At 38.9% G+C, this 27,413-nt stretch overlaps 1 protein-coding gene across 2 annotated transcripts in view; it reads right to left on the bottom strand.

Moving 5' to 3' along the window:
• ABCG2 (ATP binding cassette subfamily G member 2 (Junior blood group)) overlaps positions 1–27,413 on the bottom strand; it is an 897,562-nt gene that overhangs the window by 503,163 nt on the left and 366,986 nt on the right. For both annotated transcript variants that reach the window (XM_044061359.1, XM_044061358.1), the window contains one exon: positions 8,204–8,355. In XM_044061359.1, coding sequence (XP_043917294.1) covers positions 8,204–8,355 — 152 coding nt within the window. The remainder of the gene's footprint in view (positions 1–8,203; positions 8,356–27,413) is intronic.

Raw genomic sequence — 27,413 nt, 5'->3', positions numbered from 1 at the left:
GTATAATCTTTTAATTGTCTTGCTATTCATATAATTAATAAAAAAATTTTGAGAAAAAAGGAACTGGACTTTGCTGAAGTGGTTCTCTTTGCAAATGCAGTCTAGTATTATTGCATACTGAACAAGAAAAAAGTACTTTATCAATGCCTTTCAGTGATGAAGGCCAAAATACCAATTCTCTCCATCTTCTCTTAGTGGATGTGGAACCCGGGTGACCACAATGCAAAATCTGAATATATTCTTTTATAAGGAAGCAGGAACAACAATTTTAGGACCTTTGAAAATCATGCCATCTTCCATCAACATTTCATCTCTGTAAGGAAAATAGGTTTGCACTTCAGGTGGTACACTAGATTGCTTTGATGGCCATCCAACATTAATGTAGTGATTGAGTGTTTGCAAAACTGGGTCAGTCTTTGTGTGATTTCTTAACTCATCAAACCTAGTGGTAGAAAAATTATGCACTGCCATCACTTCAAGGTCAAAATTTTCTGTGTCAAGCTGTTCCGTCATACTTCTGGGTGATCCGGATACGGTATCAGCCAGATAGAGTAGTTTGCCTTTTGTATAGACCACTTTGAAGTTGTACTTTTGCAATTTGAACATCATTCTTTCTAATCTTTCTGGAGCTGAATGCATTGGGTTCTTTAGAATAGTAACTAGAGGTTGGTGGTCAGTTTCAATCTGAATAGCTCGATCATAAATATAATCATGAAATTTGGAAAATGCAAATACTATTGCCAAAAGTTCTTTCTCAATTTGAGCATATTGCATCTCAGTCTGGGTAAGTGTTCTAGATGCATAGGCTACTGGTCAACCCTCTTGAAGTATAACTGCACCAAGTCCAAATTTTGAAGCATCACAGGAAAGAGTGACTGGTTTATTCACATCATAGTATCTTAATGTAGGTGGGTGGCAATTGTCTGCTTAAGGTCTTCAAATGCCCTCTGGTGGTGTTCTAACCATGACCATGCAACATTTTTGCACGTTAGCACTCGCAAAGATGCTGTCAACTCACTGAAATCTGGTATAAACTTGCCTAAACAGTTGACCAGTCCTAGGAAATGCTGTAGAACTTGAATATTGTCTGGAGCTGAAATTTCAAGGACAGCTGCTTGCTTGGTTGGGTCTGGTCTCAAGCTAGTACTGGTAAATAAATGACCTATATATGTAACTTCTGGTAGCCTGAATTTGCACTTCAGAGGATTGAGCTTCAGTGCTTACTTCACATGCTCTGTCTAGAATTCTCTTCAGGTTTCTGTCATGCTCTGCTTCACCATTTCCTCCACACAATAAATCATCTACTATTATGGCATAAGGATAATCTGAAAAAATTTGCTCCATTGTATGCTGAAAGACTTCACTTGCAGAATTTATTCCAAATGGCATCCTTTGGAATCTGTATCTTCCAAACACGGTACCAAAAGTCATTAGTAACGAGGATTTGCGATCAAGCATCACTTGCCAAAATGAACTTTTTGCATCCAAGACAGAAAAAAAACAGTGGCATTCGGTATTAGGGCTGTGACCTCTTCAACTGTGCGCACTGGATAATATGGTCTCTTCAATGCTTTGTTCAAATCTCTTGGGTCAATACATATTCTGATTTTGACTGAGTCTTTTTTGTGAGCTGCTACCAAAGATGACACCCATTCAGTTGATTCTGTAACTGGACAAATTACACCTTGCTGCACCATTTTATCCAGCTGAGCTTGACTTCACCCTGCATAGCTACTGGAACTCTTCTTGCCAGTCTAACTACAGGAGTGACCTCTGGGTCTAACTTCATGGAATACACAACCGGAAGTTTGCTCAACTTGTCATCAAAAACATCAGCATACTCTTGAGAAAATGGCTTCAGCAAACTTGAAACTAGGAGACGCACTTATGTGATGAACTTCTTTGGTAAAAGAAAGTATATTCATTCTCAAGCTATCTTTGAGACCCAGTAAAGACTGTACTGGTCTTCAGACTACATAGAATAACAAGTAACAGTTTTTAGCCAAATAACATGAAAGCATCACTGAGCCTTTTGTTTTAATCTCTTCACCTCCATAAGCAACAAGTTTCGCACTACTGGCCGCACTGAGTTGTTCATTAGTTCTCATTTTAGCAAATGTGTCTGCTGATGTAACATTACACTTTGAACCACTGTCTACCTTAAGCTCTGTGGATTTACAATTGATCCGGGCAGTACAAAACACTTCGCTCTTTGCCAATAAATTCACTGCATCAACTCTTTCACCAACTACTGATACACCATCTACATAGAAAGCTGACTGTTGTGTCTCTACTTGATCAACTCACTTTTTTGTGTGACCTTTCTTTACAACTGTGCGAGGTTTACTTGATTTGCAACACTTTTGAAAATGGCTCCCTTTTTTACATTTGTGACATTTCTGACCGAATGCTAAGCATTTCTCTCTCTTAGCCTGCCCTGTAGTAACTCATCTTTTAAGTCACCAACCCAACATATTTTAGTTTTGTTTCTCAGGTCAGTTATATAAGCTGCAAAAATTTCCCCTAGTTTCTGATCTCTCGTGTATAACAAATTCCTCTCTAATATAATGTTTGTCTGGGGGTTGCACATTTCTCTGAGCTTGCGCTTCAAACACTTGGGGTCTTCCCTTGATTCAGCCTGTACAACAATATGACAATTTTCACCTTCTCCCTCATACACTGCTGGTACATACACAAATGAACGCTCTCTTTCTATGGTCTCTGACCCAGCTAGGTTTAACAAAATGAATGCCTTGGTGCATGCATCTTTATCTGAATAAGTTGCTTGTATAAAAATATCATACTCTTGCTCAAATATTCTCCAATTCTCTGCAATATTCTGATCAAATACAAGTGGTAAAGGCTTTTGAAATCCATCTGCCATATTAACACATACCAATGAAGTGTTTTGCAAATAAGCACAAACACATCCACATATGCCATAAATTTTTGCCAACATTTGTAACTTTGCCCTCATACTTTTGTGCTTTTGTAATTATACTTTTGGCCTTTTCAAAATTATGCTATTGGGCATACTCGTAGTGCCTAGAATAACTAAACTTTGGGAAATAAGTCTCTCAGGGCACTGCAGTACTCCTGAAATCACTGTACTGTAAGAAATCAACACTTAGTATAAGAAACATATCAAATAACTTTACTGTGTGAATGAACTGGGCAAGAGAAGCTCAGAGTCAATAACATTTTCAAGTAATTGCGCTTTGCAAATAAACTGTACATAGCACTCTGAATTTCCCCCAAAGTGTGTGTGTGTGTGTGTGTGTGTGTGTGTGTGTGTGTGTGTGTTTGTGTGTGTGTGTGTGTGTGTGTGTGTGTGTGTGTGTGTGTGTGCGTGCGTGCGTGTGTGTGTGTGTGTGTGTGTGTGTGTGTGTGTGTGTGTGTGTGTGTGTGCACGCATGTCTGGGTGTATTATATGCATAGATACATAGCTAGATAGATACAGGTACATAAACACACGTGTCTGTGTGTGTATATTTAGGAGCACTACAGAATCCTGAAAGCCCAAAATCCTGAAGATCAAAATCCTGAAACCAAAATCTTGAAAGTTCAAAATACTGAAAACTCAAAATACTGAAAACACACAGGATACCAACACTTACTATAAAAATGAATGATCCTATCCATAAGGCCTTATGATGGCAACCCTATGACAGACTTACAGACTACCCAAAGGTATCTTAAATTTTAATAACCAGAGTAGCAGAATATGAGTAGTATTACTACAGTTGGCCCTTCCAAGAAAACACTAACAGAAATAGCCTGTATATTTACCAGCAGCAGATGATATCTGTTCATAATAACAACTACCATTATATATGAACTGTTTTGCCAATACTGGGAATTCAAAGCTGACTCAACAATTACAAACTACCACAGATGATTATTAGTACTACGTCACATCAGTGATAAAGTATTCACGCATTCAAAAGTGACACTTAAATAAAAAAATCTACATAGTTCTGCCACTATCATGAACTGCCGTCTGTAAGCTTGGGCTGCAATCATCATTTATCATTTGTGTTGTGCCTGGGCAGACACTACAACAAATGCTACACTAGTGCCTCCTTTGAAATCAGCATGTATACCTAGTGGGCTTATCCTTTTATGAGTGGGAATTTGTACAAAATGAAAGTGATACAAGGCAGCAGTTTGCCACATACAGTGCTGTAGTGCCATCATGTATGCAAGCTCATGTGACAACATATTGCACAGTGGTGCTCCATGCAAGGATGGCTTTTAGTGCTCTGGCCTAATGCTGCCAGCACAGGTCATTTTAAAGATATACCTTACTCACTATGCAGGCCCTAATACTCATTATGCAAGTAGCTGTCACATTCATTTTGTGTAACTCATTTGCATATGACACCAACTGCTTGTTTGGGATGCAGTTAACTCCATCCGTGAGGCACAGATAACTTATAATCATGAACTAACTGGCTTTTTTCATGCATTTCTCTGTGTACCATCTCTACACAATAGGTGTACCTAGTGGGCTTATCCTTTTATGAGTGGGAATTTGTACAAAATGAAAGTGATACAAGGCAGCAGTTTGCCGCATACAGTGCTGTAGTGCCATCATGTATGCAAGCTCATGTGACAGCATATTGCACAGTGGTGCTCCATGCAAGGATGGCTTTTAGTGCTCTGGCCTAATGCTGCCAGCACAGGTACATAACAACAAGCAATTCATTTTAAAGATATACCTTACTCACTATGCAGGCCCTAATACTCATTATGCAAGTAGCTGTCACATTCATTTTGTATAACTCATTTGCATATGACACCAACTGCTTGTTTGGGATGCAGTTAACTACATCCGTGAGGCACAGATAACTTATAATCATGAACTAACTGGCTTTTTTCATGCATTTCTCTGTGTACCATCTCTACACAATAGGTGATATCTCTCTCTAAAACTTATTCATAAACATTTGTGTTTCATGCTTCAGTTGTTTAAAATGTCAGACTAGCAGCTTCAAAAAAGATGGAAAAACATGTTGGATGATGAGCAGCAAATAGAGCTTAAAACTGATGTGCATAACTATTTTTTCTAAATAGACTAGCCTTCCTGAGGAATATGTGGAAATAAAAACAGTAACAGAATTCAAAAATGTATGAGACATATGTTAGCAACGGTTCCACTTGAAAACATCGAAATTCTAAACCATCGAAATTCATATGGTCGAGACCATATAATTGAATGTTTAGAACATCAATGTTGTCAAGGGGAAGAAAAAGGTAAGGAAAAAAGGAAAAAAACTAGTGTTTCTGCAGGGCAGGAAGGTGCCCTGCACACTGTGTCTGTGAATGTGCCATCTCTGTGATAGCACTGCAGACAGGGTACGTGAAATCTCCCATTTAGTGCTTCTGCATATAGCACTAAAACGGAGATTTCCCTTTACCCCCATTGTAGTGCTATCTTGGAGTTGGTATACTAAAGTTGGGTGGGTGTGGGGGTGCAAGGGAGCGAAGGCCCCCTGCATAAAATAGTTTTTAGAGGTTTTTTTCTTTTTTTTTACATTCCCTTTGAATCTTCGATGGTTTGAAACTCGATGTTCTGGTCTCGATGATCAGAATTTCGATGTTTCGAGCTTTCGATGATTCAAAGTGGAACTGTTAGCAACACATCTTATCAGATAAAGGGAGACACGGGATACTGCTTTGAAGTTGTCACTAATTTTTCATTAAAATATTTCAGGATATTTCTAAAGAAGACTCTAAATCTAAATTTAAAACTTCGCTTTTATCTTCCTGTTAACAATATGTATTATGACCCAGGTTTGTCTGCTGTGGGGTTTGCAACTCATTCTGGCCACAGGAATCCCTTTTAAGTTCATGCATGCAGTTTTTCTTATGAGTTTATGTTGCAAAGTTTTTCTCTCTCCCATTAAGCAGTACCAGTTTATACAAAGCATAGCTGCGGCAATTATTATGGTTACGGTAATAAGGGCAACAAAGCTACCAATACTACCAGTTGTACCAGGAAAGCTTCTAAACTGTTCCTTACTGATATTACACCACTATCAATACCTTTTACAAACAAAAGTAAAATAGAATAAAAGGATTATAGGAAATGCAAAGCAATTGAGTCACAAGAAAATTTACATCTTGCCAACATCCATACATGTGCTCTACCCTCCCTTCTGATTAAGGAAAGAGTATGTCAGTTTCATAATAAATTTATGGGTACCGATCCTTTCACGGCAGGTTTAATTTGAAGGTTGCCAGGGTGTCACTTTGTTAAACTTGCATAGGACGTTTGTTCCAGAGGTGGGGTTGGTGTTGAATAAAAAATCCATCTCTCCAGCACCTTTTATTTATGCGCTGATGGACATTTACATTCCTAGCTCTGGAATTAAAGGACTTACAAAGATAGAGGAGATCTAGGAGCATAGGACCAATAGTGATGTGGCAGGCAAGGCATAGATCACTATGGAAGATCTTATAAGAAACAAAGTGAAGAGAAAGCACTTCAAACCTGTCCTGACAGTGCAGCAACATTAGGCCAAAAATCTTCTTGGATAGGAACCTCTAGGGCCTTTCCAATTCCTGAATATGTCTAGAAACATACATCCCAAAGGGATCTAATTAGAACTACATTAATATGGATGCTAACTTCTTTTGACTTTGATGAGATGCCTTTAGATATTAGTTTTGATAAAAAGAAGAATTCTCCAAATATTGCCGAGTGGGGTATTGGGCATACTGTATGTTGACGGAGAATGTTTCTTATTAAATGTAACAATACTACACATTTTCACACTTAATTTCAGCCTTTTGTCTGTACAACATTTGTTTACAAGAGTTAGTTCCTATTTCTATCGATAGGTATCAGAAGGAGAGTTGACAATAATGACCATATTGTAGTCATTTACAAACTTAGTTAACCAAATGCTCTGATTTCTCAAATGCTATGGACATATCCAAATAAAGTGCGTGAACTGAATTACCATTGTCGACAGCTTCAAAGAAGTTAATGAAACTGTAAGCAGGATTTCCCTTTGACAAAACCAAACTGATTTTGGTCTAGCCTGACAAGGTTTTTGATGTGATTTTTTTCTCATATTATGGAGTTTATTTCAGCCATTTGACTACTAGTATGAGTTGCTTTTAAACTTCTCATTTTATTTTGCTCTAATATGGACAGCCAAGTTGAGGTACATATCTATGTGGAAACAAAACTCCTTTGTAAGAGTAGCAGTTGTATAATTGTTGGGTCTGGTGATGCTAAAAGTGAATATGGATAGCTCATCATAGGGTCTAAGGTCTGTCCATTTGAAATCTCTGAATTCAGAATACTAACTGCAGGGGTTTTAGAGACTTTGAAAGAGAAAGTTACAAGTTTACATTTGAGAGTATTACATATTCTACTTGGTTTGCCAACTATCTATTCCCAATATTTTTTTTTATTTATTAAAAGTCTAAGAATCTCTGGAGAGGTATAGGTGTCCCAGTTTATTGACAGATGTTGAAATCTCCCATTATAAAGGCATTTTGGTAATAGGTAGTTCCTCGAGTATACTTAGGAATCCTACATGGTCATTAGGGGGACACGGAGGGTGTTATGTAGCAGGCTGTAAGATGCTATTTTTTCTTGTTCAGGGTAAGTTTGAGTTCAATGAATTGAGCTCAGTTTGTGGATCTCTAGAACTCTGTGTAGAGATGATGTCATCCTTGACAAATACAGGAATGCCACCACAGTTTCCATCAGGACTGAATGCATGGTAGGCACAAACCGCAGGTATGGAGGGAGTGCTGTCTTCACACTGAAACCAAGTCTCAATAAACATGCAGAGATGAGTCCCAAGATCAGACAATTTGCAGTTACGACATCTGGTGCTGAGAAGAGCTACCCTGATGTAATCTTTCTCAAGAATTAACTTGCAGCAGAAAACAAACATAAAAGCACATGCACTTACATCTGTGTCCTTATATACAGTTTTACTTTTAATAATTGGATACATTCTCAAAGACGAGAAACCTGTTTTTCATAGATGACCTAGGAACACAAGAAATGTATTAAATTTGCTCAGAGTTCTACCACAGGTAACAACAGATTTTTATATAGGTCTTCAGCTTTCAGTACCAGCATCTTAACCACCATGTGGTATTAAGTAACCACAAGATGAAATATGCTACTGAAATCCAAAATTCAAAATTCGATCTTTCTGAATAAAACCATTACCGATTGATGCAAAGTATTCTACCGCATCTTGAGCAGGACCATGGTACACCATCCTTCCACTGGCCAGTAGCGTCAGTGAATCAAACAGTCTGAAGATGGAAAATCGTGGCTGATGAATAGAGAAGATTATTGTTCTTCCTTTCCTGGACAACCTGCAAATTAAAGAAGTGATAGAATGCATACTAATTCTGCCAGACTTTAACAGTATACAGTAAAATCTTTTTTCATGCATTGTCAGTTTACATATTTTTAAAATACTTCTACTTTATCCACTGAAAGGCTGGCACTTCTTTACAAGTACCATATGACCCCTTCTTCACTTAATAAAGTGAATGTTTAGTAATCTAAATCTCATAGTCTGTAAAGGTAGGCAGAATACATCAGATGGGAAGCCTGTTGTTACAATTGTTAATGAGTATGAAAAGCATTGCTTTAAAATGAGGTCACTGCAAGGGAGGTGTGCCTTTCCCCAAGGTACAGTTACCTTGGAGTTGATTATATTAAGCTAGAAGATGCAGGGGGGAATCCCCCTATTTGGAGGTGTAAATGGCTATGACCCCTCCCATGTCAGGATTCAAAATCCAACTCAAACTGAATGCATTTCTATTTCAATGGACATTGCTGACATTTGCAGTTATGACATGGGAAAAGTGGCAGCCCTAGATGGAGCATTTGCCCCCCTGTGAAACTGTGTACCCCCAGACTGCCCCAGTCACTGTATTCACCTGAACATTATTACACTGTAGCATTCTGCCACACAGAAGTGCTCTTGTATGAACATGGCTATGATGCATTCTATTTCCTCTCACACAGAAAGTTGAGTGTTTTGAAAGGCACAACTCTGCAACTTCTATTTTCTGTTTCATGTAGATTCAAGAAACGAAGGTAGGTAAGAACGCAGGTGTTTTGAAACTGAGACAATAACTACTACAGATTCTGCTCTGAACTTGAAATTAACTGTCAAGCTGAAGAAACAAACAAAAGGCAGGTGAGAACAACTACTGAACTTTCTGCGTGGTAAGACAGGGACGTGTGTGTGTGTGTGTGTGTGTGTGTGTGTGTGTGTGTGTGTGTGTGTGTGTGTGTCCGCTCAGACAGTAGGTATATGTGGAGGTAAAAAGAATCATTCCCTTAATCCTCCACACCAACTGCCAGACCTCCACTGACATCTTTTTTTTTTTTGTTTTTTTCGTAAATCCCCAAGGAAACTTCATAGGTCTCCTTGTTCAGATATCCATGCAATACCCGAATACCTGCTGTTTTGTTAATCTTTTAAGTGAATAAGAGTTGTAGGGCATTGAAACTTAATGCTCTGGGGCTGAATTTTCAAACTTCCATTTGCCTCACTCAGACAGTACGCCTGGTTTACCACTGAAGGGGAACATTTTCTCCAGTAGGTTTGCCTGGATAACAAACACAAAAATAGTATTTAAAAATTGTCCCTTTTGGGATCGTTGTTGCCCCCCCCCCCCCACACACACACACATTATTTTTGGCTTTGCCTGAAATTCTTGAGCAAATAAACTGGAAATTATTTTGTTCTGTTCCTTGTAACATTTATGGCTTTCTGGCAAACTGTTGCTGACTGTGATAACTAACTAATGGCAAGCATATGAGTTTCAGATTTTGTATCCTTCATAAAACAATTGAAAATGTAAAGCTGCCTGCTCTACCAGTTTTCTAAATACGTAAGAAAAATATTTAAAAGCTGTTCCTGACTTTGTTCCTTGTTTCTGACCCCTGAGCTAAGAAACTGAGAGGACATAGGGGTGTTGCACTATATGGTTCTGACATCAGCAAGCTGAAATATATTTCTTGGTCATTATTTATGAATTTAGTCACTTGATCTCAAGCATATATCTAAGGTGTACAGTTATACAAGTGGCTTTAAAACTGATGTGTCTGTGTTTAAGCGTGCATGTAGGGGGGTCAAAGACTAAAGCGTTATCAATGTAGTGGATAGAATAAAGTAATAACTGAAATGGGGAGCAAGGCAAAGTTGATTATCAATGTGAATCTGTAACTAGAGGTGCCAAGACAGAGAGTATGAAATAATTTGCTTTTTTGTGTTTGGGGGGGCTATGGACTTTTTCAACTTAATGTTTGAAGAGACGGGTGTGTAGTAAAAAAATATGTATTTTTGAGAGGGGGTTGCTTGGCATGCCTATCTGGGGCCTTGGATTTTTGCAGCTTGAGTTTATTCTGAGAATCTCTAATGTTTAAAGACCTGGGTATGTGGTAAAATCACTATAAAATAGTATTCTAACCATGCTGTGAGCCCCTTACTAGTTATAAGTAAACAAGGTAGTATAATATTGCATATTTTGTAGATAGAATGTTGACTGTAGATGCAGTTTAATTATTTTACTTGTTGGTGCTATGAATTTAATGGTAATGTTAAAAAAATAATCAAACTGAAAATGAAAAGTCTCAGTTTAGGAATTTAAGGATAGGTGGTTTTAATTCTTATTCATTGAAACTGCAAATTCTTAAAGTCTTCTGCTGAGACTTGTTCATATACATTTATAATAACATTCAGAAAATCATAACTGCATAATGTAAAATCCCACACATCAAACAAAAAATCAGTCCCACATGGGTTATTATAATCAGATACTCCTTGTTGAGTGCATACCTCTCAACTGTCCCTATGTTTGCAGAATATCCTGATTTTACTACTTCAAATGTTGGTCTTGTCCCTAATAACATTTTTGATCATTCATAACAGTCTGTCAGCCATGCCACTCACTAAAGTTCTATACATCTTATTGTTCAAAAAACGCATACTGATGAAAATCTTGTTTGATTAACTTTTTTAAGTGAATTAGAGCAATATATTCTATTCCAGAGTTTTGACCAAATAAGTTGAGAGGTAAGGTGCTACACCAAAATATTCTGATCTAAATTACACTGATTAGAATTATTTCCGCAAACCAGAAATAGAGCCAGTCCATGTTGTTGCATTTGCTCATAAGTATTTTTGTTTTTCAGCGCTGTTTTCCTTGGAGGGGGCTGGAAAACGAATGTACTTCTTTGTGATCTCAGTAGATTAACAGGTAGTACCATCTCCTTTGGTGCAGAAGGTTATGGGTTCGAGTAACATGCCAGGTACTTGGATTGATCTTGGCAATAATGACACTGCAATCCAGCATAAGGGGAGTTGCTGCACTCCTGGGTGTGTTGTCCTTCAGATGAGATGTTAAACTGCCAGCCCAGTGAGTTGGTTATCATTCAGGTGAATGAAAAGGATCCCATGGCACTTATAAAAAAGAATAGAAGTTCCCCAGTGTCCTGGACAAATTTTCCTTAGTCAACATGAATAAAACTCAAGTCTCCCCTGAAAAGAAACAATTGGCCTAGCGGGACTAACCCGGTCAACAAAAAGTATGCATGAATAAATTAATTAATTATGGTTGCCAATATTTCTCAGTTATTTCATTACCTTTGAATTCTGACTATTTTAATGTAAACTTATGGGTCTGTAATTTCCTAGGTCAGTAGAGGGTCCCCCTTTATGCAGACGGATGACTGTTGCTGTCCTCCACTCTAATGGGACAAAGTCAGTTCTGGCTGTGGTTAAACAAAAATCCTAATCCTAAACCAGCACTAAAGTCTAGGAAATTGAAATAGGTTTTGGAGTGTTTATGTATGATTAACATATAAACGCATAGGTGACTCATTCAACGAAATGTAATTAATTGTTGTATGGACTTTTTGTAGCATGTATTTTTATGCATTTGTATATGTAGGTAGGGATGACTTTAAATGTGAAGTTAGGAAGGTTAATGGAATTTTTTTCTCTTACCAGATTGGTTGTTTTAAATTTTGTCATTCTTATATATATGGTGGTTGATTGATTTTAAGTTGTCTGATGAAGCAATGTTGATCACTACAAAAGCGCACACCTAATTGTATTAAAACATTGGAGATTAACATCTACATGGACCAGTTGTTTCTATTCCAGTTACCTTCAGTTTTGGGTGTATTTCTTTTAGAAATCCTAATAAACCTGATAAGTCCTGATTTAAGCTGTTTAAGAGGCAACCTGGTATATCAAAAGGCCCTACTGAAACCATGTTTTTAAATTTAGAGACCAGAGTGGCAACCTGTCCTTTGGTGATAATTGGCAGTGAAGTGGGGGAGGGTATTTCCTTAGGGGAGAACTGGGGGTGATGGGCATTCTAAGCTCTAAGGGCCCTGGGACCATTAGCCTAGTAACCTCCTATGATCTTATGACCCTTTGAAATTTGAGTTGAATTTGTCAGCAAGCAGATTTGATACATCTTCTGGCTGAATACAAGTAATGCCATCTACAGCTAATTGCACATATTGTTGGGCATTGTCCTTAAGACTGCGGACATAACTGAAAATGTCATATGGTTATCCTAAGCTTTGGAGGCTGTTTTTACCTCAAAGTCTGCTTGCAGAGACATGACTAGTTCCCTGATTTGCTTCTTTAGACTAATGAGGGACTTTTGCTCTGTTGTGAACATTCTCTCTCTCTCTCATTTCTTGACTGGATTTTCTTTCTTTTGTTATACCTATTTATACCAGGGTTCCACAAGAATGGCTTGTTTTTACAGTTTGACCTGGGTTTATTTTGGTCTAGTACTGTCATTTCTATGCAGTTTTTTGGGTATGCCTCTGCATAGGATTCTGTGTTTTCTGGATTTGGGGGAGCTTGGAATTACCTTAGAGATGTTTTTAAAGTGTTTGGGGTTAGGTGGGGGGACTACTTTCACCTTTATTTTGAGGGAGACTGCTTTTTGATCTGATCTTACCAGTGAGGACATCACATGGGTGGGGGGGGGGGGTGCAGCACTCTCCCAAATTTGTGAGTAGTACAGCTAGGATATTTGTTCCCCTAGTGGGAGTGCAGACTTGCTGCTCCAGGGCATTTGAATTTATACACTCAAGAAATCTTTGGGCCTTCATGTTAGAGGTCGTGTATGCTTCCCAATTAATGGAGGGGTAGTTAAAAATCACCCATGAGTATGGCATTGGGCAGGACAGTGAGTGATTCGAGTAACTTCAGGCATGACATATGGGTTTCCTGGTTCATGGTGCAGGGTCTGTAGTTAGCAAGAAAACAGTAATGAATTTTTATCATAGTTAGTTGGATTTGGAATATCTCAAGCATGATATACTGTCTGACCAGCCTTGAGGTGTGCTTATCTTTTGTGTAGATATAGACACCTCCACCTTTTCCTCTTTCATGTTCAGCGGGTGGTCAGAACATATGAAATGCATTATAGTTATGCACTGCTTGGTGGGGGTGATTCAATGACTCTTCACAGTTTGCAATCATCTGCAGACTTGCTCAGCCAGAGGTCCTTGACACTGGCACATTGGCTTTGACCTCTGAGAAATAGATGGCAATGAGAATCAGGCCCAACACAGAGCTGTGAGGGAGTTCACTGGTGGTCAGCCTCTTTTTGGTAGTGGCCTCACCAATCCAAACCTCTTAGGTCCTATCCATAAGCCAGATAGCTATACAGTGTGTTATAAAGGGGTTTATGCCTAGTTCCATACGTTTGTTGACAATGCCCAAGTGTGGTATTGTATCAAATGCTTTTAGCCAGACCTAGATAGGCAGTATGTGCAGCTTTTCCCTCATCTTTTGCTTTAGTGACCTTTTTAAAGAGGTCCACCAGGTTCAGTAAGCATGACCTCCCTCTGATAAAGCCAAACTCAGATGGAAGCAATATCAGGAGGTCTCCTATGTCCTTGTTGATAATTTCTATAATAATTCTTTCCATGGCTTTGCAAATAAGACTAGTCAGACTTGTAGCAGTTGCTACAGTTTTATGCCCTGCTTGCATAGAGTGCCACATCACTCAGATTTTAGTTACATTTTTTTCTAACTTTTAAATTGTTGCAAACTGTTTGCTACAATGTAGCAAGCAGTTGCTACAGTTTAGACCACACATGGAGCACTACAGTGTTTAGGTTTGACCACAAATGCAATACTGGCTTTTAAAAGCTGGTATTGCATTAGATATTGGGATCAGCTGACTACCCCCCAACACTTTCAACACAGGGCAGTTGCCCCTCTCACCCCACCCTACCTACCTTACTGATCTTTGGCTTCTCTAGGAGTGGTCAACCTAATAGTCAGTCACTTACTCCCTGATCACATTTCCCTAGTTTTTTGTTGTTGTTGTTTTTCCAGTTCAATCAAGTGCTTTGTTCACCCATTTGGGGTGTTTCCCCTTTCCCACAGTCGTGTGCGATTGGTATATTAAGGTTTATAAAGTCACATGTTTATGCTATGTAGCTGATCATGAAGATCATTAGGAGACTAGCCATCCTAACTTACTTGCTACCCCTGTCCGTAAGGGCCTGTAGGCTCTGACCTGGGGCAAATTTATGGTTACCCATCAAATCATTAACTTTAGATTTAAAAAGCTACAGGGATTTCCTCTATGTGATATGGATGAGAAATATTTGCAGAAATGGGGATGACAGACAGGAATTTTCCTTGTTTTATATGGAGGGGAAACCTATTCCAGAAATGAAAGCTCCTTTAGGAGAGGTATCTGTCTCACCAGCAACTCATGTTTATAATGAGCAACAGATTAAATCCTTACAGAGGTTATTTGTGGTGTTTGCAATTTTAGTCATGTAGAAGGTCAAGCAGCTCTGGGTCATTTGCTGCACTGTAAGGCAGACAGAGGTCACCAAAAAGAAGTCAATAACAGAATACAGTGACAGAGTTTTAGATGTCCTGTGAAAATTAGACAACCCATATCTGTGATTTTTTTTTTGAGGAAATGTTGCAGTTATTCTAGTTCAGTCATGATTGGTTAGATACATGTCAAAAGAGACATTATATTTAACTGTGGATCTATTAAAAGGGGAGTACAGGGGGAATATAGAACCTATAAAATAATTCATTAGTAATTAACTGGACTAGATAAAAATATTTTCTAACTGCAGCTGATACACAATGGTCAAAGGAGAGTTCATTGTCCATGAAAATGCCCAGGTGTCTCATCAGCATCAGTTTTGAGGAGTAGCCATTTATGTGGCAGCTGCAGGGGATTTCTTGTTTTCCAAACGGTATGTTTTATATCTATATATATATATATATATATATATATATATATATATAGATTTGTTTTAGTTTTGAGCTTTATTTCATGAGCCAGAAACCATGAATTTGCATGGGTTAAGCCATCTTGGAGAATATAAATATCATTTATGACACTGTTGACATCTCTTAGTTGTCAGTCATCAGAAAACCTAGCCAGAAACCCTCTACATTGGCTATAATGCCAGAAAAATATTAGCTGAAAAATAACAGCCCCAGAAAGGACCCTTGAGGGATACCATGGGTAAAGAGTCTTAATGAGGAAAGCATACTATTTACCCTAATAAAATGGGTTCTGTCTGTTACCTGGTTTCCTATACAATGAGTTACATAGAGATTAATCTTTAGTCGGGGTATTTTACCTATGATTTCAGAATTGGGATCATGTCAAAGGCTCTTGTCAAGACTAGGTAGGTAGTTTGTACTTATTTTCATATGTCTTGTACCACATAGACTCTTTCCAAGTAATCAGCCAGGTTAAGCAGGCAGGATCTGCCTTTGATAAAACCATATTGGTTATGGTCAAGAGATATTTGGCTGCTAATACCCTTGTTTATTAATTACATAATGATGCATTCTATTACCTTACATATGATGCTGGTGAGGCTAATTTGTCTGTAGTTCTCAGGGTGAGTGATAACGCTGCTCTTGTGCAGGGGGACCACTACAGCTGTTCTCCAGGTTTCAGGAACACAGTCAGTAGACAGGCTCAGGTTAAACAGGTCTATAAGGCAGTCAAGCAAATCAGTGTTTCATACCAACAAGAAAACAGCCTACAGGATGTGAGCATGCTTCCTAGATGACATGTTTGCTGTGTTAACAGGCGAACCTTTAAAGCTAGTTTTTGTTTTGGAGATATCTTAATTGTGAGAACCAGATTTAGAAGTTTTGGGTTAGTAGTAGGCACAGGAACTAATTGGCCAAGAAAGTAGGTATTAATTAAATCCAGGAAATGCTGTGCAGATTTATTTGTTTGTGATACATGTTTGCAGTTAATGGATGGATAGCTAAAATCATCCAAGATAAATCTAGTCCTATGAGTAGGGATTCTAATTTTTTAAAGTAGTGCTTATGAAATATTGGTATCATGGTGAGGATTCCATAATGGGCCATGATATGAAATGTAGACACACCTGTAGTTAGCAAGATATGCATGAGTTCTAGGTCATTATGTAACTAGATGTGAAGTGCTGGAATTACAAATAAAAACTGATGTACCCCTACCAAGAAGTAGGACCATCCTCATTTAAAGGTGAAACAGAGTAGCCGGCAGTAAAATTAAGTACAGGATTATTACCACTATGTTAAAATCATGTTTCCATGACTATGCAGATGTCTATGTTTTAAAAGGTAAGGAAGGCCTCAAGGCTAGACATCTTATTGTTTAGGCTTCCAAAGCTGAGAAGTGCCACTTTGATGAAAGTCTGATTTGAACTTGCTAGGCAGGCACATGTACAAAACTGACTTTACCTAAAAATGGCACTGCAGTGGCAGAAAATGTTTTCACCACTATGCTAAAATCAAGTGAATATATGTTTACACTATCCCTGGTGAAGAAGTAAGACTAAAAACCATTTTGACCCAGGCTGACACAAAATGGATCCTCTTGGAATGACAAAAGTAACTGAGCCAACTGTCAAAATCAATTTTTGTCTGTATTGCGACATCATTCACTGTGATGGCAATATACTACTCATGACTAATTTCATGCCAGAATCAGAAACATACTAAGAGAGAGATGAAGCATGTCCCTGTAAGAGGTGCTCTAATAGACTGCAATGCAGGGCTGATGCTATGACCATGTCAATGTCATCTTGGGGTGAAGGGACTTGAGTAACCTAGTAATGTTGTGAATTTTGGCAGCTAATAGCAAACTAACCACCATCTCTGCCTGGTGAGTGGTGTATCAGCATAAGTCACTAAGCGATTACTTACGAATAAGATTGTTATGTGGTGTGACAGAGTCTGCTGGCCTATAGGAAGGTGAACATGCCACCTACATGACCTGTGCTTACTGTGCTGGGACTGGGCACTTTCTTGTGAGCTATAGGTGAAGAATCTGTAGGCTGATGAAGTCTGAGTGTAGTCATAATTTGATAAGGAAGTCTCTGGGGTTTTGGTAGAGATATTTATAGTACCTCAGCATATGTAGGGATAGAATTGGTGCTGTGTTGTTGTGGTGCTGTGATGTATGACTACTGACACCCATGTAGGTGGAGTGGTTTGCCTGCAGTTTAAGTATTTACATATCTCCCACATAGAATTAATTCCCAGTAACAACAGTAGGTTGTTAGGGAGCATAAAGCAAGTTATTATACTGCCTTAAGGAACTTAGTGCTAGTAGAGTGGTGACAAATAAGGACAGAGTAGACTAAATTCCCATGGTGTGCAGAAGAACAGAAATTTGTGATTGATATAGGCCTGTTTGGTACTGGGGGAGGCACAAGTATTTTGCAAACATAGTATTCAACCAGCTTCTTACAGTTTATACATCACATCTCAGAAATGCCATACAGAAATGAATGCTGCAGTGCAGTACTGACCAGTCAGCATCAGCTGACAGCCACCCCCCCCCCCCCACACACACACACACATATACACATACACTCACCTTATGCTTAGGGAAGCTGCCCAATTCACCCTACCCTAACTATGCTTTTGTTTGGTATCTTCCTCCCTCCTTCTCTCAAGCCACAACCATACCTCCCTCAACTGTTTTTTACTCAAGAATTTTGGACAAAGACGAAAATAGTAGGAAAGGAAATGTCTATTAACAAGTAAGTACAGACAACAGTCCCAGCTAAACAGATAGATAAAAAAGACCAAGGCTGCATTTTGATGGAAGTAAACATCCATCCACCTACCTAAAGGAAGGGCACAGGATGCCTATTGGTAATAACCAGGAGCAGAGTTAGAAACTTAAAAGAAATACTCTCAACTGTGAGGAAATCAATGAGGCCACAAACCATGTCCAAGGCTTCCTGGATAATAATATCTCAAATTAGCTCTTGCCTTTGTGCTGGGGATACTTAGTTCAGAAGAACAAATGGGCTTAAAAACTAGAAGGTAGACTTTATGGCCAGTAGGCACAGAAGTATAAAATAAAAAGGCAGCTTTTATGCTCATTAGGCATGGAAGTATAAAAACTGGAAAAATATGATTATCAAAATTAATAATTTTATTTATTTATTTATTTATTTTATTTTACATTTGTTGACTGGGCTAGTCCAACTGGATACATGTCCATTTTCAGTAGAGGCCCGGGGAGATAAGCTCCAAAATTAAGCTAATAAAACAAGTCAGCAAAACTAAACAATATTTAAATACACTGTTGATGGAGATTTTTATTAAAAAATTAACCTTTAAAAAATTGACTACAAAGTTTAACAAAACAACACAGTACTATTACATGCTACAAGGATTTAACATTCATCATAAGATAAGTTAGAAAAGAAGTAAGGATTGAGATAAAGTATTAACGGTTGTTTAGTAAAGTATAACAGTAGGATAATAAAGAGTTTGCATATATACACCTAAACAAATAATACACAGAAAGTAAAAAGACAGTTGATCTATATGCAAGGTATTGCATTTGTGCTCACAGCAGGATGAGTGTTACAAAGTACATACTCACTGTAAGGTACCTGAGAAAACTCGACTAGATTGGGAGTAAGGGAAGGATTACAAATCCCACTTTAAGGGTTATGGGAGAGAGGTTTACAGTAATATTGTACTGGGTGAGTGTTAGTCAGGGTTGGCACATGGGCATAGCCATTGTGTCTTTAGTAGGATTTTTAGATGCATTTTGAAGAGTGGTAATGATGATAGTGATGCAAGTTTGCTGGGAAGCCTATTCCAAATCTTCCCCACAGAGTTAGAGAAAAGAGAATCACCTGCTTTGTTATGGGATTTCTGGATGGTAACCAGTAATTTATTTGCTGAGCGAAGGGTAGTAAGATTTAAATAGGGGGAGATAAGGCTACTGAGAATAGGAGTATTACTACGATGGTACAGAATCTTATGGGTGATGGTGAGTTGTTGAAATTCCAGCTGGTTTTGCAGTTCAAGCCATCCCAGCTGTTTAAGATTCAGACAATGGTGAGTTCTAAATGGGGAGCCAGTAGCAAATCTGGCAATGTTGTTATAGGAGGTTGACAGCTTATTAAAGTTGCTTTTGGAAAGATTAGTATAAATGGGGGAGGCAAAGAGGAGGGTAGAGATCAGATGGGTATGGGCAATGATAGTTCTGACTTTAGGGGTAAGGAAAGGTTTTATCCTATACAGAGAACCAAATTTTCTGTTTACTGATTTAATAGTAGAGTTAATATGCGAGTCAAAGTTAAGGTTATGGTCAATTACTACACCTAAGAGTTTAGTAGTTGGGTCAGGAGCGATGTCAATACCAGTGTTGGATGTAATGGTGAAATTTACTGGGGTGGACTTTAGAGTTGGAGTAAAGAGCAATAGTTTTGTTTTGTTTTTTTGGCATTTAGGAGGAGGCAACATTGTAGGAACCAGTTTTCAACTAGGTTGAATACTGTTTGGGTGATGGATTGGAGTACTGATGAAGAATAGGCATTACAGATCAGTGTGGAGTCATCTGCATATTGTATGCAGGTAGCTAGAGGAAGATTTATACTACGATCATTGATGAATATGTAGAAGAGGAGAGGTCCCAGGATAGAGCCTTGAGGGACACCAAGGGTAATAGGGAGATGTGAGGATAGGATATTCTCCCAAAGGACTGCTTGCTTTCTATTGTCTAAATAAGACTTGAACCATTTTAATGCCTGTGTGTTGAGTGAAAGTGATTTTAGTATGTTCAGAAGTAGTTGATGGTTAACCATATCAAAAGCTTTAGATAAGTCAATAAAGAGTGCAGAGGAGAGCGTGTTATTATTTTGATGTTTGTTAATGCAGTCAGAGAAGGGTAGGAGAGCAGTGGTAGCACTATGGAAAGGTCTGAAACCATGCTGACAGTCAGCTAGTAGGTTATTTTGGAGAAGGTGATCCAGAAGTTGTTGATGGATGCATTTTTCCATGATTTTGGCTAAAGGAGAAAGTAGGGCTATAGGCCGAAAGTTAGAGAGTTCAGTTGAGTTACCACCCTTGTGAAGTGGAATGATGTGAGAGATTTTTCAGAGAGATGGGATGGAGCCTTCAGTAATGGTTCTATTAATTAAGATAGAGATGGGATAGGCAAGTACTTTAGCTGCAGTTTGAAGGTATTCAGTAGGTAGAAGATTAGCTGAGGGAGTACATGGTTTGAGTCTGTATAGTAGGGTATAGATAAGGGATGTAGGAATTGGTTTTAGATGAAAGGTAGGAGGTATGCTAGCTAGGAAGGATGGTAGGATTGAGCTAAGAGGAGGTAAGGAATTTGCTAGTGATTGGACAGTTTCAGTGAAAAATGTATTGAAAGCATCAGCAATCTGTTTGGGAGTGTTAAAGGAAGGACCTGATGGGGTTGGTGTCTTAGAGTGGCCAAGGTGTAATAGTCTATTTACGCCTGACCAGAAAGTTTGTGATTGTTGCTGGTGCTTTTGTTGGAGTTTATAGTAATAGTTTTTTTATCAAGTAGTATTCATTTCTTGATGGCATTTCTCAGCTGTTTGAAGTTTTGATGATCAATTGGGTCTTTAGTGTTTCTCCATTTAGACCAGATTTTATTTCTTAATAAGATTTGTTGCCTAGTCTCTTTAGTGAGCCATGGGGCTGCTTTACTTCTAGTTCTTATAGAGCGTGAAGGGGCATGGAATTCAAGGATTTGTAAGAATTTGGAGTTAAAGTAGGATACTGCTTCCTCAAGTGAGAGTTGTTTTAGGGGTGACCAGTCACAGACTTGAAGCTCTGCTTGGAAGCTTGCTGGATTAAAATTCCTTTTGTTCTGAGTAGTTTTAAAGTTAGTTTGGTTGGGAATAAAGGTTTTCTATTTGAGTATATAGGTAAGTGAATGGTCACTGATATAGTCAGGAAGGGTACCAGTTTTATAAGAGAGGGAATGACTATTTACTAATATCCAGTCTAAGGTACTCTCTTTGCTACTGGGTTTATGGATTCTGGTGGGGGTGGTGATTGTTTGGGAGAAACCATAGAGGTTTATATGGATTGTGGGTTTGTGTGAGGTACAGGTGTTCTAGTCTATATTAAAATCACCAAGTACAATGGTTTCTTGTGGGAAGGATGTAGAAAGCCAGCAGAGGATATTTTTAAGGATGCTGATGTTATTGCCTGGAGGTAGGTAGGAGCATATTATGTATATAGATTTGTTAGCATTGACCTGTAGCTTGGAGATAAGAATTTCAACATTGCTAAAGGTGATTGTACATTTAGTGAAGTAACTTGTAATTGAGATTTATACAGAATTGCTACACCACCACCCTTTTTAGTTGTTCGGTCTAATCTCAAAATATTATAACCAGGTGGGATAAATTAATTGTCCTTTATCACTGGTTTGAGCCAGGTTTCTGTTAAACAAAGGATATCAAATGAGTGTATGTCTAGTAGAGCATGTAGTTGGTTAACTTTATTATTTACGCTCTGTATGTTGAGATGTGATATGGGTAGCCACGGTGGTGCAGCGGTTAGCATTGTTGCCTCACAGCAAGAGGTTCTCCGGTTCGATTCTTGGGTGGGGTGCCTTCTGTGCGGAGTCTGCATGTCCTCCCTTTGGTCGTGTGGGTTTCCTCCGGGTGCTCTGGTTTCCTCCCACATCCCAAAGACATGCTTTAGGTGGATTGGACACTCTAAATTGGCCCTAGGCATGAGTGTGTGCATGTGTGTGCCTTCTGTGGAAGGTTGGGTGCCAGGCTGGCAACTCAACACTGTAAAACTCCTCTGCCAGTCATGAGTGGACAGTTGATCCATTGTGGCGACCCCTAACTGAGAAAAGCCGAAAGAAGAAGAAGATGTTGAGATGTGCTATGAGCAGAGAATTTGGGGTTTTAATGGGAGTGAAAGGGGTAGAGGGATGAAGTAGGAGGGGTATGTAGGGGTGTTGCTGTTTGGTCCTGGTTGGAATGAATGCCACCATGAAGGAGGGGATGTTGTTGAGGAATATATGTAAGCTTCAGTAGTTTACAGAAAATGTTTTGTGATTTCCGAGATTGAAGGAAAGTAATATGGGCTACCCTATGAAATTTAGGTGAGAGATAGTTTGAGGTAGATGTTATGTTTGAATGGCTTTGGAAGGCTAGTTGACTTAAAAGCAATGTTTGTTTTAAGGGATGGTGGGAACTGGTGTATTGTAAGTTTTCATAAAAGGTAAGGATATATGGTATAGATAGAATTGATAGCGCTGCAAGTGAGAGAAAAAGATTTATAAGTATTGGTTTGTGGGTTAAGGGCATGGTGAAAGAGACCAAAAGAATATAGTCAGAAATGTAGAGGCTGGTCGAGAGATAGTCTAGTGTGATGTAGTATTCCAGGGGAAGTAAAATATTACAAGTCTGAAAGTGGGTGTGTAGGTATCTGATTTACAATATGTTCTAGAAAGCTATTGGATAGCTAGGAAGGGGGTGTGGCTGAAGAAGTATAAGTATAGGAGCACTGCGGGTGTGTGGGAATTGGGAGTAGGGTAGGGGAGCGGAGTGAGCCCGCAGGGCGAACAGAGCGGGTTATAGCAGGTAAAGGAGGATTCTGCAGAGCCAATCTATGAGCAGCAGTTTCCTGACCAGCTCAGAGTAGCTACAGGTAAGTGGAGTGTGACAATATAGCTGTGAGGTGGTAAAGGATAGCAGAGTGGAAAAAAAGAAAACAAACTAGCTAGAAGGTGGGAAAAGAAAAAGTAAGAGCAGTGTAATACAGCAGGAAGATTACAAAGTAGTCAGGGATGAAATAGGGAAAATATACTGAGATTAAATATGGGAAGGTGGGGTAAGAGATGTAACTCAAGGCTAGATTAGGGTGCCACTTAATGGGCAGAGAGTAAAGTAGAGCAAGAGGTATCTGTAATGACGATAGCTAGTAGAGATGGTTCAGATAGAAGGTTCAATGGAGGGAAATAAGCAGTTGCTACAGGGGTAGAGAGGGGTATAGCTGCTGGCTTCCTGGCTCAGTAGCTTAATTGTATTCAATACTAGATAAATTTCAAACAATTAATTCAGCTTAACAGTAGGTCTAGGGTAGAACATACTTTCTTATTCCCTTTGGTAACTGGGAAACTGTAGTAGGGTGGCAGGTTTCTTTGGACAGGCGTTGGAATGGCTGAAAACAAAAGATAGGGGTCCTTAATGACCAGTCAGGTCCCTTAGTGCAGGATAGGAGGTAGAGAGCTGGAAAGATTGGAAAGAGAAAAAATACAAATTAGGTGTTAAAGCAAAAATTAATGTTTTCTTTGCTAATTAACACTCAGGGTAAAGACACAGTTAAAACAGTGAATAACTAGCGCTTTTGCTGAATACAGTTTTTAAGAATGCTAAGATGTTACTCATAAGGTAGCACTAAGAAAGTGCTCTTTCCCATAAACAGGATTAGTCCTTTTCAGACAGATGCAGGGACATCAAATGAGCAAGCAGTTATATGCAGGCATATGGGACTAGTGAGATACCATTTAAATTGCAAACTAAGAGCAATAAAGAGTACAAAGCGTATTATGGATAACACAATATTAGTCAGTAATTACATACAGTGAGCTAGATGGTAAAATACAGCAAACCTAGTCACACAAATCATAGTAGGTCATCATGTAATTACACAACATGTGTTGCACAAGTTCTCAAACAATACGATGCAGGTAACAGCTACTTGAATTGCATCTCCCACTGAGCTTTGTTGAATGTTCTTTGCCCAAACCACCTATTCTCCTTAACAGAAGTTTGGCTACTATGGGCAAGCAAAGTTCCATCGCTCTATACCTTAATTAAACTATCCCTACAGAGTCTGTTCTCACTTAGTAGGCTTATTCCTTTCTGCAGGATGGATCCTGGCTATTTTCTTTTTAAGGAAGGATTAATGGCAGCTCTCCAACCACATATATCCCAAAAGAATCCAGAAAAATAGTACCTAAACTAGGATACACAAAGTCCTAGACAGAAAAACAATGTGAAATCACCTGTCCAACCACTAATTGAAGCACCCCTGGTAACACTAGTTAAAGTATTCTTATATTTATAGTACAAATCACCACTCAGCATCAACTGTATAGTCGGAAAGTTAGAAAGAGCCTTTCCTCAGATGATCGCTTTTGAAATAAGCAATACTTGCTTTCAGGAAAGAAATTGCCGACAGGAAATACTAGGCAAACACTAGTACATTAGGTTAAAAAAAACACCAGCAAAGTATGTGAGTGCTTTGGGTATAACAGCAAAAGTATCCTTATAATTAGAGTACAAAAGGTAACTCAGCATCAACTGTATAGCCAGAATGTTTGAAAACGTCTTTGAAAGACAATCGCTATTTTTAAACATAAGCAGTACTCACTTACAGGAAAGCTAGCCAGCAGGAATTCTAGGCAAACACTAGTACGTTAAGGCCAAAATACATAAACATAAATAGTGTAGATGCTTATAACAGAAAGGCTACCAAGACACCTAGGCGAAATGCTACTACAATAAATGTTGAAACAGCAGCAAGTGGTAGGAGGACAAGGAGAACGCATAAAATCAAGCAGAACACAAATTAGAGACTCAGTACACTCTTTCTAAAAGCCATGCTTTATCAGGAGCCCCACTAGACTAAATACATTGAAACTAAAGTGTATGAACACTGCGGGCATTGCAGCATTTCAGTACAAGTAGAGTGGCGTACTAGAAACCCACGTGGGAGGCATAGCAAAGTCAAGATAGCTGTTATGCATGCCCGTAACCTTCAAAACATTTATTATTAACAATGCACATTAATATCCTTCAACTTTCACGTTATTGTAGGCTTGGGCTAATATTATTCAACAAAGAGTCTTCCTTTTTAAACAAACAACTTTTTCTTTTAAGAAAAAACAGCAATATTAACTTTCACAAATGCGCATAAATAGTGAACGCATTACTTGGCATGGAAGCTTGTGCTAAATACCATACCACACATGTCGGTATGGACAGCTTTATGTCATTAGTGTTATTTAATAACAGAGAAAAAAAAACAACAATAAAACTTACAATAGAACAGATCCTCTGGGACCAGGGACACGCAGCAGCCAAGGGCAAATACAGGAGAAATAAAGATGGTGCCACACTGAATGACCCCACTATATGCCCTTGGGGCAGGATATGAGGTGTAGGGAGGAAGAGTCAGAGAAATGAGTGGGCAGGTAGACTAGGGAGGGGCAAAGAATCATATATAGTGTGCTAGGAAAGGTAGGTTACCCAAAGTAACACATAAGTAAAGTATAAATGAAAAAGAGAGATGAAAGGCATATGCAGTATACAATAGAGTAATGGAAGGGGGGAAATGGAATACAGTGGTACAGGGGTCTAAACAAGGAAGACGTAAGAGGTTCCAGAGCAGGTACAGGAAGATTCTGCAGAGACAATCTATGAGCAGCAGTTTCCTGATTGACTTAGAGTAGTTACAGGTAAGTGGAGTGTGACAATATAGCTGTGAGGTGGTAAAGGATAGCAGAGTGGAAAAAAAGAAAACAAACTAGCTAGAAGGTGGGAAAAGAAAAAGTAAGAGCAGTATAATACAGCAGGAAGATTACAAATTAGTCAGGAATGAAATAGGGAAAATATACTGAGATGAAATATGAGAAGGTGGGGTAAGAGATATAACCCAAGGCTAGATTAGGGTGGCACCTAGTGGGCAGAGAGTAAAGTACAGCAAGAGGTATCTGTAATGAAGACAGCTGGTAGGGATGGTTCAGATAGAAGATTCAAAGGAGGTAAATAAGCAGTTGCTACAGGGGTAGAGAGGGGTATGGCTGCTGGCTTCCTGGCTCAGTAGCTTAATTGTATTCAATATTAGATAAATTTCAAACAATTAATTCAGCTTAACAGTAGGTCTAGGGTAGAACATACTTTCTTATTCCCTTTGGTAACTGGGAAACTGTAGTAGGGTGGCAGGTTTCTTTGGCCAGATGTTGGAATGGCTGAAAACAAAAGATAGGGGTCCTTAATGACCAGGCAGGTCCCTTAGTGCAGGATAGGAGGTAGAGAGTTTCTTTTTCCCTTTGGTAACTGGGAAACTGCACTAGGGTGGCAAGTTTCTTTGGCCAGGTGTTGGAATGGCTAAAAACAAAAGACAGGGGTCCTTAATGACCAGGCAGGTCCCTTAGTGCAGGATAGGAGGTAGAGAGTTTTTTACTTCCTTTGGTAACTGGGAAACTGTACTAGGGTGGCATGTTTCTTTGGCCAGGCATTGGAATGGCTGAAAACAATAGATAGGGGTCCTTAATGTCCAGGCAGGTCCCTTAGTGCAGGACAGGAGGTAGAGAGTTTCTTATTCCCTTTGGTAACTGGGAAACTTTACTAGGGTGGCATGTTTCTTTGGCCAGGTGTTGGAATGACTGAAAACAAAAGATAGGGGTCCTTAATGACTAGGCAGGTCCCTTAGTGCAGGATAGGAGGTAGAGAGTTTCTTATTCCCTTTGGTAACTGGGAAACTGTACTAGGGTGGCAGGTTTCTTTGGACAGGCATTGGAATGGCTGAAAACAAAAGATAGGGGTCCTTAATGACCAGGTAGGTCCCTTAGTGCAGGACACGAGGTAGAGAGAATAGAACAGATCCTCTGGGATCAGGGACACACAGCAGCCATGGGCAAATACAGGAGTAATAAAGTTATGCTTAGGGATAAGCCTAGAGCCTTCATATTGATAAAAGGTAAGGAAGGTTTGAGAGCAGAGTCTAAGACTGGCAATAATTAACTCCATTCCATTCTCTGAGAAATCAAATTTTCAAAATCACATTTTTTCAATCTAAATGAAACAACTTTCTCTGATATGGAAGTTCCGGACTTACTTGATATTAAAATTTTAATTACAATAAGAAAACCATTCACATTTTCATTGACATGCATGCCAATATGTGTTAATAGCTCGTGTACTGCATGTACTATGCACATATCTATTCTCCATATTGTTGTCTCATTCCCATTGTACAAGAGAACCTATGTAGCAGGTCCTCAGCCTATCACACTGCAAGGTGTTGGGATTGTCAGTTGTGGCCTCCTTTGTCGTGTCTTCCCAG

This window comes from Protopterus annectens, chromosome 2.part0, assembly GCF_019279795.1.
Source record: "Protopterus annectens isolate FY-2018-M chromosome 2.part0, PAN1.0, whole genome shotgun sequence".
Taxonomy (NCBI): Eukaryota; Metazoa; Chordata; order Ceratodontiformes; family Protopteridae; genus Protopterus; species Protopterus annectens.
Note: the sequence above shows the minus strand (reverse complement) of the source record. Positions and strands in the feature narration are given on the sequence as shown.